This window comes from Mugil cephalus, chromosome 1 (genome assembly GCF_022458985.1).
Source record: "Mugil cephalus isolate CIBA_MC_2020 chromosome 1, CIBA_Mcephalus_1.1, whole genome shotgun sequence".
Lineage (NCBI taxonomy): Eukaryota > Metazoa > Chordata > Actinopteri > Mugiliformes > Mugilidae > Mugil > Mugil cephalus.
Window position 1 is genome coordinate 28,730,203 of NC_061770.1, and position 14,577 is coordinate 28,744,779.

The 14,577-nt window shown below is 41.6% G+C and overlaps 2 protein-coding genes across 5 annotated transcripts in view; both read right to left on the minus strand.

Moving 5' to 3' along the window:
* Nucleotides 1-8,579, minus strand: part of LOC125009576 (coxsackievirus and adenovirus receptor homolog) — a 51,807-nt gene extending 43,228 nt beyond the window's left edge. For 3 of the 4 annotated variants that reach the window (XM_047587656.1, XM_047587664.1, XM_047587647.1), the window contains exon 1: nt 7,909-8,579. In XM_047587656.1, coding sequence (XP_047443612.1) covers nt 7,909-7,972 — 64 coding nt within the window. In that variant the 5' untranslated portion in view covers nt 7,973-8,579. The remainder of the gene's footprint in view (nt 1-7,908) is intronic. The other variant, XM_047587680.1, reaches the window with a different exon arrangement.
* The window catches only part of LOC125009468 (high affinity immunoglobulin gamma Fc receptor I-like), a 160,549-nt gene that overhangs the window by 33,145 nt on the left and 112,827 nt on the right, over nt 1-14,577 (minus strand). The gene's annotated exons all lie outside the window — the stretch shown is intronic.

Consider the following 14,577-nt stretch of genomic DNA (forward strand, 5'->3'; position numbering starts at 1 on the left):
ACTAGACCCCAGGAAGTAAGCAGTAGATATACTGTTGTGTGAAAATCACCCTCGGTATGTTGGTGTTTGTTGGAGTTTGTGATCTGTCTCATTCTGACACATCTACATCAGCAGATCAGGCTCAGTCTGAGGAATCACATACATACTGTATGTCTTCAGCTTTACACACAAATACACACAACACAAAGACACAACACGTGCACACAGGTCCCGTTAAACATTTTCTGTATAAGTGGTGAAACTCGTGTTTTGAGTTTACCCAACCACCTGTCCTCTGTAGCACCTTGTTAATCTCACGTTTCTTCTCAGTTTAATCAGCTTTGGTGTATTTAGCGGTTAACTATGGCTACTTTCTCTCCCTCTGCTTCTCCTTCTCTCTCCTGCTCGTCGTGCCACATGTTTAGCTGCTCCTCTGCCTCCTTTAGTGTTAATGGTTCCTGTAATAAATGTAGTTTATTTGTAGCTTTGGAGGCGAGGCTCTCTGAACTGGAAGCACGGCTCCGCACCATGCAAAACCCAATAGCTAGCCAGCTCCCGTTAGCATAGCTCCTGCTAGCTGTCCCCCTGCAGCTCCCATTAGCATAGCTCCTGCTAGCTGTCCCCCCGCAGCTCCCGTTAGCGTAGCTCCTGCTAGCTGTCCCCCTGCAGCTCCCGTTAGCATAGCTCCTGCTAGCTGTCCCCCTGCAGCTCCCGTTAGCATAGCTCCTGCTAGCTGTCCCCCTGCAGCTCCCATTAGCATAGCTCCTGCTAGCTGTCCCCCCGCAGCTCCCGTTAGCATAGCTCCCGTTAGCATAGCTCCTGCTAGTTGTCCCCCTGCAGCTCCCGTTAGCATAGCTCCTGCTAGCTGTCCCCCTGCAGCTCCCGTTAGCATAGCTCCTGCTAGCTGTCCCCCTGCAGCCCCCGTTAGCATAGCTTCTGCTAGCTGTCCCCCTCCAGCTCCCGAGCAGCCGGGAAACCAGGGGGGCTGGGTGACGGTAGGAAGGAAGCATAGTCTTACCCGGCCCACGGAGCACCACCAACCGCTTCACGTTTCTAACAGATTTTCCCCACTCGGCGACACACCCGCTGAGAAGCCAACTCTGATAATTGGCGACTCGATTTTGCGGAGCGTGAAGTTAAAGAAACCAGCGACCATAGTTAGATGTATTCCAGGGGCCAGAGCGGGCGACACCAAATCTTACCTGAAACTGCTGGCTAAGGCTAATGCTAAGGCTAAGGCTAATACTAAGGCTAAGTATGGTACGATTGTTATTCACATCGGCAGTAATGACCAACGGTTACGCCAATCGGAGGTCACTAAACTTAATGTTGAATCGGTGTGTAAGTTTGCTAAAACTATGTCGGACTCCGTAGTTTTCTCTGGTCCCCTGCCCAATCTGACCAGTGACCATATGTATAGTCGCATGTCGTCATTCCACCGCTGGTTATCTAGGTGGTGTCCAGCCAACAACGTGGCCTATGTTGATAATTGGAACTCTTTCTGGGGAAAGCCTGGGCTGATTAGACCAGATGGAGTTCATCCCACCTTGGCGGCTGCTTCTCTTATCTCTAGGAATTTGGCCGATTTTATTAACCCCCCAAAACCATGAGAACCCAGAGTTCAGCCCAGGAGGCAGAGCTGCAGTCTTACACGCCTCTTTGCTGCTTCTCTAGTACTGTCTCACACCAATAACTCCACAAACTCCATAGATGTGCTGTCTGCTCCCAGATTTTTAAATGGAAAAATAACAATAGAGGAGTTATTCATAGGAACCTTATCCAAATCAACACAAATTCACTAGTACAACAGAGCAATAAGAAAATTAAATGTGGTCTTTTGAATGTCAGGTCTCTCTCATCTAAATCTCTTTTAGTGACCGATTTGATAACTGATCATCAGATTGATCTATTTAGTTTGACTGAAACGTGGCTGCAGGATGATGAGTATGTCAGTTTAAATGAGTCCAGGCCACCCAGTCATAGTAACTATCACATTCCTGGAGGCTCAGGCCGAGGAGGAGGAGTGGCAGCAATCTTCCACTCTGATTTATGTATTAATCCTAGACCTAAACAAAGCTTTACTTACTCTTAGTCTCACTCATCCAGACTGGAAAACACAGAAACCAGTTCTCTTTGTTGTGATGTATCGCCCACCTGCTCCTTATTTAGCTGAATTCTCTGAGTTTCTCTGTGATTTAGTGCTTAGAACAGATAAAGTCATTATAGTAGGTGACTTTAACATCCATGTTGATGTTGGCAGTGACAGTCTTAGCTCTTCATTTATGTCATTATTAGACTCAATTGGCTTTTCTCAGAATGTAAATGGTTCAACTCACTATTTCAATCACACCTTAGATCTTGTACTAACTTATGGCCTAGAAACTGAAGGTCTAACCGTATATTCTCACAACCCTCTATTGTCTGATCATTTTCTTGTAACATTTGAATTTACTATAAGTAATTACACAGAAATTGGAAAGACATTTCGTTATGGTAGACACTTATCTGATGATGCTGTAACTAGATATAAGGAATTAATACCTTCAGTATTTACCTCAGTGCCTTATGTTAGTGATGTGGATATGAGCAACCACAATCTGACTCCATCACAAATAGATTATTTTGTTGACAGCACGACAGCATCGCTTAGTACAACTCTAAATCTAGTTGCTCCTCTTAAAAAGAAGGTGGTAAATGGAAGGAGGGAAGCTCCATGGTATAATTCACAGTGGAACAGTTCAAAGCTGGAAAGAATTTGTCATTCCACTAGTTCTGAAGAAGCTCACATAGCCTGGAAAGATAGTTTAACAATTTATAAAAAAAACTCTCCGTAAGATTAGAACAGCGTATTATTCTTCATTAATAGAAGAAAACAAGAACAAGCCCAGATTTCTTTTCAGCTGTAGCCAGGCTGACAAAGAGTCACAGCTCTGTTGAGCATCTATTCCTTCAGCCCTCAGCAGTAATGACTTCATGAGCTTCTTCTCTGATAAAATTGTTGCGTTAGAGATAAAATTCATAGCATCCTTCCATCTGTCAAAGATGTAAGTACAGTGGCATTAGAAACCTCTGTAGGACCGAGTCATTATTTGGATTCTTTCTCCCTAATTGATCTTCCTGAGCTCACTTCAGTTATTACAGCATCTAAACCATCAACTTGTCTTCTAGACCCCATCCCAACTAAGTTGCTCAAGGAGGTTTTTCCATTAATTAATACCTCCATATTAAATCAGATAAACTTATCTTTATTAACAGGATATGTACCCCAGTCTTTTAAAACTGCTGTAATTAAACCATTACTTAAAAAACCCACTCTTGACCCAGATGTTTTAGCAACTATAGGCCAATTTCCAACCTTCTTTTTATCTCTAAAGTTTTGGAAAGGGTTGTTGTCAATCAATTGGTTGATCATTTAAACAGGAATGGTTTGTTTGAAGAGTTTCAGTCAGGTTTTAGAGCTCATCATATTACAGAAACAGCTCTGGTTAAAGTCACCAATGATCCCCTCATGGCTTCAGACGATGGACTTGTCTCTATACTTGTCCTGCTGGATCTCAGTGCTGCATTTGACACTATTGATCACAATATACTACTACAGAGACTTGAAAGTGTGATCAAGATTACAGGAACTGCACTAGACTGGTTTGAATCATATCTGTCAGACAGATTCCAGTTTGTCCATGTAAACAACAACTCTTCTATATATACCAAAGTAAGCTATGGAGTTCCTCAGGGTTCTGTGCTAGGACCAATATTATTCACATTATACATGCTTCCCTTAGGCAATATTATTAGAAAGCACGGCATAAACTTCCATTGCTACGCAGATGATACCCAGCTATATTTATCCATGAAACCAGATGAAACTAATCAGTTGGTTAAACTCCAAGCGCCTTAAAGACATAAAGGCTTGGATGACCTGTAATTTTCTACTTTTAAACTCAGACAAATCAGAAGTTATTGTATTTGGCTCTAAACATGTCAGAGATTCATTATCTAATCACCTGCTTTTGTTGGATGGCGTTACCTTGGCCTCCAGTGCTACTGTGAAAAACCTTGGTGTTATATTTGACCAGGATATGTCCTTTAATTCTCACATAAAGCAGGTGACCAGGACTGCTTTCTTTCACCTTCGTAATATCATCAACATTAGGAGCATCCTTTCTCAGAGTGATGCGGAAAAACTAGTTGATGCATTTGTGTCTTCCAGGCTGGATTATTGTAACTCGTTACTGTCTGGCTCCAAATACTCTTTAAAAAGCCTCCAACTGATTCAAAACGCTGCAGCAAGAGCACTGACAGGAATTAGCAAGAGAGATCATATTACTCCAGTATTAGCTTCTCTTCATTGACTCCCTTTAAAATCTAGAATTGAATTTAAAATCCTCCTCCTTACATACAAGGCCCTGAAAGGCCGAGCTCCATCATATCTGAAAGACCTCATAGAACCAGACTGTCCCAACAGATCACTACCATCTCTAAGTGCAGGTCTGCTTGTGGTTCCTAGAGGTTCTAAAAGTAGAACGGGAGGTAGAACCTTCAGCTATCAGGCTCCTCTCCTATGGAACCAGCTCCCAGTTTGGGTTCTGGAGGCAGACACAGTCTCTACGTTTAAGGTCAGGACTAAGACTTTCCTTTTAGACAAAGCTTATAGTTAGAGCTGGACTTAACCAACCCTTAGTGATGCTGCTATAGGCCGAGGCTGCAGGGGGACGATGCACTGAGGACATGTCCTCTCCTCTTTCTTCTCTGGCTCCTGTCCTCTAATAACTTATTTTATTTTCTATCTCTTATAATTTACTAACCACTGTGTCTCCCTCTCTCCCTCCATCTTCTTGTGAGGGTCTCTGGTCTGGAGGCTGAATATCTGACCTGTGGAGTTCTAAGCTACATCTGCTGCCGTGGCCTCATCAACCAGCCCAGTCTTCATGGTCTGGAGTCTGTGTATCAGACCTGTGGAGCTCCATAAACTACATCTGTCCCAGTCTTCATGTCCTCCTCCAGGTGTCCACTCCTACCTAGATGAACTATTCACCAACCTGCCCATGATTCCTGTTATACTCACAAACTGTCACAGATCATCAGCTATGTGTTATATTACTAGACCCTACATCAGGCATGTCAAACATACGGCCCGCGGGCCGGACCCGGCCCGTTGGGTCATTTAATCCGGCCCGGCATAAATTTCTGAGTATGTCAAAAAAAGAAGCGAGTCTCTAGCTAATTTCTATTAAAAGTTGCGATTTTTTAAAATAAATACAAACCAAATGCTCCCTCCGGCCGCTAGAGGGCAGTAAATGTGTAAAAGCGCTCACGTCAAGCATGCGGCACTGACACGAGTTAGTCACAGGAAATAAACATTCGCAACGTGATGTGTCCAAGTAAAAATAAACCGTCAGTCTTGCTTCACCATTCACCACTACTAAACAAGTTATCGGTCAACACACCCCTCCCAAAATGGCACTGTCAAAAAAAAAAAGAAGAGTGGACACGGAGTGCAGAGTTTTCCAGGAGAAATGGACCGAGAAGTATTTATTTACAGAAGTGAATGCAAAACCAGTGTGCTTGGTATGTAATCAGCAAGTTGCAGTGTTCAAAGAGTTTAATATTCGGCGCCACTCATCATAAAGACAAGTATGTCATATTAAAGACAATTAATATTGTGCAGTATATTCTCAGCTTCAGTAGGCCCAGCCTAGTAGTTTGATCTGATGTAGTCTAATCCTATTGCCCATGCACTGCTATAACTTTTTTATTTATTTTATTTTATTTTGTATTTCTTTTTTCATTTATTTCAAAGCAGTATGACAATTAAGGCGAAAATATTTTTTTTATAGCTCCCACTTGAGTTTGTTTAGTGTGGTGAGTTGGTTCAGGTGTAAAACTGCATTCACTCAACTGTTAAAATAAACCAGTTGTTAACACATTCACGGCCAAACATGAAAATATTTTTTCCCCCATTGTTTTTGAATAAATGTGTTGTGCTTAGAAAAGATCCCTTGTCATCCGTGATTATAATATGTAGGGTAGGCTACAAATGTAGGCTGAATGATAAAGCATAGTACTGAAAAACAAAGCTAAATATTTGGAGTTGACATTCTTTTGCTGATCCAGCCCCAGAGCCAAACTGAGTTTGACATGCCTGCCCTACATGTTTCCTTCCGCTTGATGTATGTATCAATGACAGAAGTTAGTTTATCTAGTTTCTCCTGTTCTTCTTCTCTCTCTATCTTCTCTGGTTCTACCCGGCTGGTCTTCAGCAGATGGTTCCTCCATATGAGCTGGTTCTGCTCAAGGTTTCTTCCTGTTTAAAGGGAGTTTTTCCCTCAGGCTGCTCTGGAGGTTTCAGGCTGGTTTTTGTGAAGCGTCTTGAGACGATTTGTATTGTAATTGGCGCTATATAAATAAAACTGAATTGAATTGAATTAAACTGTCTCCTAGAACATGTGGTTCTCAACTGGTCTGGCTTCTGGACCCACCATCGCCCCTTAATGACTCAAAGCCACAACCCACATCTAAGAAAATGTTCAACTTCTCAGATTTACTGAATTTAAAGAATGTGCAATTTAATCTGAGACAGTAGAATAGAATATCACAGGATAAAAACACACACACAAAAAACAAATATAATGATAAAGTCAAACAACCAGCAGGTGGCGATGCTAATGAGGGAACTATTCCCTTTATGCTCAGCTAACTACATTTAAATTCAAACCAAAAACTCTTTTTTTCACTAACATGATGTATGATGCATAAACACTAAAATCAGAATACACAATTATCCAAACCTTACACTCAAGGAGCAAAACATCAGACCAGAAAAGCACCACTATAAGCACAAGGTCAGCTTCACACTTTTTGCAAACCAATGCACACAGTGATCTGCAAAACACTAATCACACGTGTACACATTAAACACAGCATTAGACACAGGTGGACATCAGGTTGTCACTTCCACCCATTAGTCAATTAGTTAAACACATCTACGAGATTCACTAACACATCACTGATAGACACAACACTCAGGGTTAAGCAGTATAACAGACACCAGGTGTGTTCATGCCAATGTGGGTTTTCATACGGTAACAAAATACAGTCGTGTACAGTTTTTACGAGAGTGTTTCATTTTGCAAAGAATCCAAGGGGATTTCTGCTAACTGTTTGTATGTTTGGGGTAAGTGTGTGCAGAGTTTGTAGTGAAAAACCAGGCCCTCTACAATTTAAAAAAAAAGTAACAAATTCAGCAGGACTTTCATGCACAAACATGAAATAAAAAAGTAGTTTACAAAAGACTCCAAATATGGAGCTTTATCTGAGGACCCACTCATTGAATACGTAACAATGTTCAATTAAAACTGTTCAGTGTCTTCTTCCAGCATTAATCATTAGTCTGACATGACAATCACAACATTTCACCAACACACATTTCAACAGATTCAGTTGGTGTTTTCATGTAAAATATGTGAAATAAAAAAGCGCAACTACTGAGAAATATAAATATATATAAACTAAAAACTCTGTAGCTTTAGCTGAGAATCATCACTTCCTGGATCTATGACAACAGACATCGTACTACACCGTACTACTATGGTTTTTATCCACAGACACAAAATTCACAATTCAAGATTCACTTTCACGTGTCAACACTTCACTGCACAAAACACACTGAGGTCTTTGTCTTCCTTTGTCCTTAATATAACATCATATCATCTGTGTCCTACCTGTGTTTCGACACTAAGTTAGCAGATGTAAACAGACTTCTTCTTCTATGGTGGTTAAGGAGTATATGCTGTTAAGGAGTGTGAACCAATGACACACTGATGATATATATTTTTTTTGGCCCAGCGAATGCCCTCCACCCACCAGTTGAGAATCACTGCTCTTGAACAGTTGATCATTGATTCTAGATCCAGTTTAGTTTGAACTCACCAGACACAGACAGGACGACGCTCAGTAAAGTCAACCAGAGTGACGCAGATGTCCCAGTAGACATGTTGTCTTCTGTTGATCCCTCACTGATTCCTGACTTGAATCTATCAACCTGACTAGATCACATTTAATATTAGATCACATTAAATATTAGTTTGAAATGAAGCTCAAAGTCTCTGACGACGACTCGTCTCTTTCAGCCGCTCGATCTCAATCAACCTGGAAGATGTGGAGCGAAGAGGTGGAGCGATAAAACCATGGAGGTTATGGGCGGTAGTCAAACCATAAAGAAATATGTCACTACAAAACGAAAGTAAAGAGAGTCTCAGTGTGTGACTGATAATGATCTACAACCTGTCAATCATTGTCTACCTGTTAAAGTTCACCACCACGTAGAGAGCTTCCAAATAAATGAAGACAACGTTATATTTAAAGTTATATTTCTCATTTCTACATTAATGATAAAACTACAACTGTATGAAGGAGGAAACATGTTCCAGGTTTCTGTCACATGACGTCTCTAACAAGAGAGAAGCAGAAATAAAACATGAACGAACAGGACCGACCAGTCTTCAGAGGAGAGTGCGCATGCGTCTGTTCTGCTGCAGCTTTTCTACTAAATCACGTGACTTCAGACCAGCCTTCAGAGGAGAGTGCGCATGCGTCTGTTCTGCTGCAGCGTTTCGACTAAATCACGTGACTTCAGGGGAACTCGGGACTCTCCAACTTTCTATTGCTCTCCTCTTCATTCTTTCTTTCCATTGATGTATCAGCTTAGTTATTGTCTGCTGCTCTTCATCTTTTATTCTAGATTATCATCAACGTAGAGTCAGACTCATCAGTTCAGAGCCTCATTCACTGAAACATGGTTCAGTCCTGGTTTTATTACTGATGGTAGGATTTCTATGATTCTATGAACTTGTTTATTTATTTTATATCTGTTGCTAGTTGCCATCTATCTATACGTCTGTCTGTCTATATAGACCAACTCCTTTCTCAACTTGAAATCTCAACTCACATCAATACACACATTGATAAACAACAGCCAATCCTAAACCCTGGGGATAAATAAAGCGTAGTTCTGCTCCTACATTTCATCTCATCTCTGATCTCCTACTACCTCTTATCCTCACTAGGGTCATGGGGGTCGCTGGAGTCTATCTCAGCTGTCATGGGGTGAGAGGCAGGGTCCACCCTGGACAGGTCTCCAGTCCATCGCAGGACTAGCACATTGTCTAACACAGTTTCTTGTCTCATGTGTCCTTGATGGCTCATTGGTTTCTCCCCTGTGATTGCCCTGATTGGTTTCACTCGTGTCTCGTCATCCCTCTGCCTCTGTATTTATAGCCCTGCCTTTCCCTTGTTCCCAGTGGCGTCGTTGTGTTACCTCCACGTGTCCCCATATTCCTGTGATTTTTGTCCTTTTTGCCTGATTTTGTCTACATGATCCATGCGCGTTTAGGATTTCCTTTGTATTTTGTATGTACCTGCTCTCTGCAGCGCCTTTTGTTTCCTCTTATTATTCATTAAATATAGTGATGGAGAAACTGAAGCTTTCTCAAGCACTGAATCAATCTGAAGCAATTGTGTTGAAGTGGTTCAGTGTTTCGAAGCATTTGATACGATTAAATGTAGAGACATCTGCTGGATAAAAGTATACATGGCATTCACAGGACACAGTGCTGTTAAACAATAAAGGATCTACAGTATGTGCATTTTGAAATGCTTTATTTATATTCTTTCAATAAAATACTGATATGCTTGTGTGGTTGTGCCTTATAATACTGTATGTTTTAGATATATACTTTTGGGTGATTGATGGTGTGAAGAAACATCTCCGTCACTGAGTGCGGGTAGCACACACTCATTCACATCCCGTCCTGGTCATTGTCTAGTGATGTAAGGTTCCGTATCGAGGCTTCGAAGCGCGTGCAGAGTAGGGAGGGTATCGAGGCTTGCTTCATTTAGGGGAGGAGCTGAAAATGATGACGTCCGAAGCCTCGCTGCCCGGCTGATACCACGTGAGGGATTCCGGAAGTGGTTCGCCTAAGACAGGGGTCGGCAACCCAAAATGTTGAAAGAGCCATATTGGACCAAAAAACAAAAAACAAATATGTCTGGAGCCGCAAAAAAATAAAAGCCTAATAGAAGCCTTATATTGAAGGCAACACATGCTGTATGTATCTATAGTAGCTATATTAGCCTACTACCGAAATGACTAGGTTAACTACAAATACATAATGAGCCTTCATGATTAAATGTTTATTTTTCCTGCAGTGCATCCTGTAGAGAATGACGCACCACGTGACTACTCTGTTGTGCGATGCCGCCTCAAGTTTAACTTCATTACAATATTAATGAATTATGTTTCATTGCTTTGATGAAATTAAAGAAATGCAATAAAGAAATCAGATTGTTGATGTCGTTTTTATTTTGAGTACTCGAAAAAACAACAACAAAACGGAACGTGCATAACGTGCCCCTTATCTGGGCAAAAGAGTGCAATAAAACGCAGCGTACATTTTTAAAAAATAAAACATCAGCCTTTTGAAAAGGTAAAGTATATAAAATCAAATTAATACAGTTCAAGTTTGACGTCTGTGCAAATGCCAAGCAAGTCAGTGCAAGAGTAAAACGAAGCAGCATCCTCTTCTCTTTTGACACGCAACCAATGCAGCTATGCTCGGACGCTACAGAGCAAACATTCAGGCAATCCTCCCGCATTAGCAATGAATGCAAATGATTCGGTCCAAGAAACGTTGAATCCTCTGTTCTCCTCGGTTATTTTTCTCTTTTTCCCTTTGGGATCCATGGCCTATCACACAGCCGCCGGTTTGTTTACAACAGTCACCTGCCTGGCATCCCGCCTTACTGATAGAAACGTGTGTCGCAGGCTGTGACGTAAATCTTCGTTGACAGAAATGTTGAAATTTAATATTTATTCTACACATTTATACAGCATTGAAAAACGTTAAAAATGTTTGTGTCATGTTTGTTTTCCTACAGAAACCATTTAAAACAAAAAATATATTTCTCTCCCCCATCTTTTTCCATTTTCAAACATTTTTGAAAAAGCTTCAGGGAGCCACTAGGGCGGCCGCGGGTTGCCGACCCCCGGCCTAAGACCTGCCACAGTGGAGAAAGTGTTGTTTTAAAATAAAAACCAATGATGTGTTCAACGTTACAAAAGCACAATCATTGTCCATACCCCAACCACCCTCACCTCACTGTAAATGATCGTTTACATTTTCATCATTTCCAAATAATCATTTTCCATACTGAAAGTATATATATATATATATATCAAAATACACACAGTATACTGCCATCACTACAATATGCATGTTTTGCATACTTCTTTATTTTGCTGACAGTTTTATTCACAGGCTTTCTGTAAAATGCCACACACTTCAAACTCATGCCAGCTGATATTTTTGCGTCCAGTAGATGTCCTACTAGAGCAAATGAAGCTTCAAGAAGCTTCGCTGGAGTGAACCAACTGGATGAAAGGCTTCAGTGCTTCATGAAGCTTCATCTGCCCATCACTACCTGTTCATACATTTTACACACTTACCGCAGACGCCGAGTCGTCCTCCCCGCTCCCCTGTCGGGTGCAGTCGGCCAAACAGGCCAAACATCTGCTTCCTGCTGTTTTAAAGGGCACTTGGCGGGAAAAAGGTCACCGGGTGCAACCCAATATTGTTTGTGTTAACAAAAGGGTATTTCTCAATATTCACGAAAACCTATATTAGGTGAAAATATATCTTGAATATTGCTGAATCTGTGTTTGTGGTTAAATGTCCTTTTTGTTGTTTCTATGGGTAGGAAACTTTTCTGTTGTAGTTAATTACTATTTTTGTGTCAGGCCCATTGGGAGGAGCTTATCATTTATAAGGCAGTCATTTTGTCCATGTTAAGGAGGTTAGAGAGGTGGTGTTGCAAGTTGTGCTTGGGGAAAGAATGTTCATCTATGTCAGCAGTCCAAACAGCCACTCATTTTGTAATTCATTTTTGTACATAGTTGTTTGTTATTTTGTAAATATTTTTTTCTCACTGTATTGGTGAAATAAAAAACCCTAAATCATAGCTTCTTGTCGACGCCGTATTTTTGCCAGGAAGAACCCCGCTACGGATAGAAATACAAAAAAACTAAATACAAAATAACATAAGTCAAATGCTTTTGCAACTAGGGACTGTGGTGACAATGGTTGTATGAAATACTTGTTTCTCTGTATGTGTGCTTAGTATGTATGTATGTAGGTATGTACAGTAGGTCAATATATGTATAATGTGTAAATGTTTATGTGCCTATGTAAATCAATGTTATACTACTCTTACCTGAAACCTCAATCTCGTTGTAAATTGACGACGTACGCAAAACTCAAAAACGTACGACATTTTAAGGAATTGTGACTATTTATATACATTGTGAGATTGAAAATCCCGATCCCCTGCCTCTTCACTATTTTGTCCTGCACTTGGGCCCTTCTTTAGACCTACAAACCAGACATCTCCTCCACACCTGCAAATATCACATGTGGGGTTCCTCAATGCTCAGTTTCAGGTCCACTTCTCTTGGACCAGGCATTGATCCTGCATGAGGAATCTCCTCACACTGTCTTGGCATCAGGCCAATAGCAGTCCCTCACATCATCATAAAGTGCTTTGAGAAAATTATTTTGACCAACATCCAGAGCAGCATACTGGACACATTGGACCCCTTGCAGTATGCTTAGTGTTCCAACAGCTCTGCCTTGGACACCATCGCTACTAGACCCCTGCTGATGTCCCACCTGTTACTGAACCTGTTTCCCCTTAAGCTGACTCTGCATTAACGGGGAGCTTCAAGTTCCTGGGTTTGCACATGGACGCAGACCTCAGATGGAGCCACAACACCTCAGCGGATGTGAAGAAAGCCACTTTCTGAGGATCCTCAGGAGGATCAACCTAAAGAAGCTGCTGACTGTCTTCTACCGCTGCTCATTGAGAGTCTGCTGACACATGGCTCATAGAAAGACACTACAGAGGGTCATTAACACCCTCTCCCCTCCCTACAGGACCTCTACAGCACCCGCTGCCTGAGGAAGGCCTGCAGCATCCTGACACACATTTCACACCCAGGACACCGGGCGGTCCAGCTCCTGTCCTCTGGAAGACGTTTCAGGACGCTGAAAACAAGGACAAACAGACTGAGGGACAGTTTCTACAACAAGGCCACGAAAACAGCCGACACAACCGTGTCATTTCAGCCACAGCGTTTCACTTTCATGGAAATAATGACTGTGCAATAAGTTTTTTCCCTTTCCCCAAACAAGTGCAATATCATACAGGCCTGTTTACATTCTAATTTGTATATAGTGTTTTTAGTTAGTTTGTTGTACTTGACTTGTCTAGTTATTTATTGAGTATTTATCTTTTGCACTGAGGGGAGCTGTACCTCAGTTTCGTTGTGCAGTGTATATTGTCACATGCTACCGTGCAACGACAATAAAGACTCTAATCTCTAATCTTAATCTAATCTTATGATATCCTCCACACTATGCACTTGATCATATAAAAGTGATGATCATCTCTTTCATTGAATTTTGAGTGTTTTAATCAACCTTGTTACATCTGTGGTGTTCCCAGTCAAAAGTGACCGTCATATGAATGGGTATCCAGACTATATTCATCCATCAGACAGAAAACATCCCCATACACACCACCCCAACTCACTCACTCGCACATTTCAGACTGAACAATGTCTTTTGCGGGTCTCTTTCCCGCGCTTATGTGCCGATCCGCCCACGTGAACCTACTTCCTGATGAAACACTGTATCATGTCTCCACACAGACTAGACAGGTGTCTGTTATGTGAACCCATCTCTTTCCCACGCTTTTGTGCTTATGCCCCACGTGAACCACACCTTCCAGACTGATCAATGCATCATCTTCACACAGGCCCCACATATATAGCTTGATGTTTGCCTTGCACTCCTGTTACTCTGACCACAATGAGTAGGCGACTGACCAAGCGGTTCTCTGTCGAAGAGCTTCTGGTCCAGGTTTTTGGACATGATGAAGAAGGCACTGAAAGTGAGCCAGAGATAGAGGAGGATGTCTCGGAAGTGGAGAGACTGACCAGTCAACAGATGGGAGGGAGAGGCACCTGAAGAACAGGCACCTGAGGAGACATTCCAGCCAAGAGTGGACACTTGCTCTGGTATCCATCCTGCCAGGACAGAGAAAGTAGAGCAAGAGTGGAAAACATCATAAAGCTGACGCCAGCGCAAACACGGTATGCGACATCTCGTGTGGATGACGTCAAGTCCAGCTTCCAACTCTTTTTACCAGACTTTCCAACTTTCTATTGCTCACTTCTTGATTCTTTCTTTCCATTTATTGTAGTGTAATTTTAAAGCCTGTGATGTGCTAAGAAGAAGATAAATGGAAAATAGATGCAAGCAGAATGACAATGATTTTAATCATGTTTCATTATAAGGTTATGATTGAATTACAATGATATGTCCAATCATAATGTCATTGGTTTGATTACAACATGATGTTTGATATGATGCCTTCACCAGGCATATGCTACTAGAACACAGAGGGAGAGCACTGGAACCAAAAGTATATCTACTGTGTTCCTCACAAGAGCACATGTGTATGTAGAAGATAGTTGTGCTTATC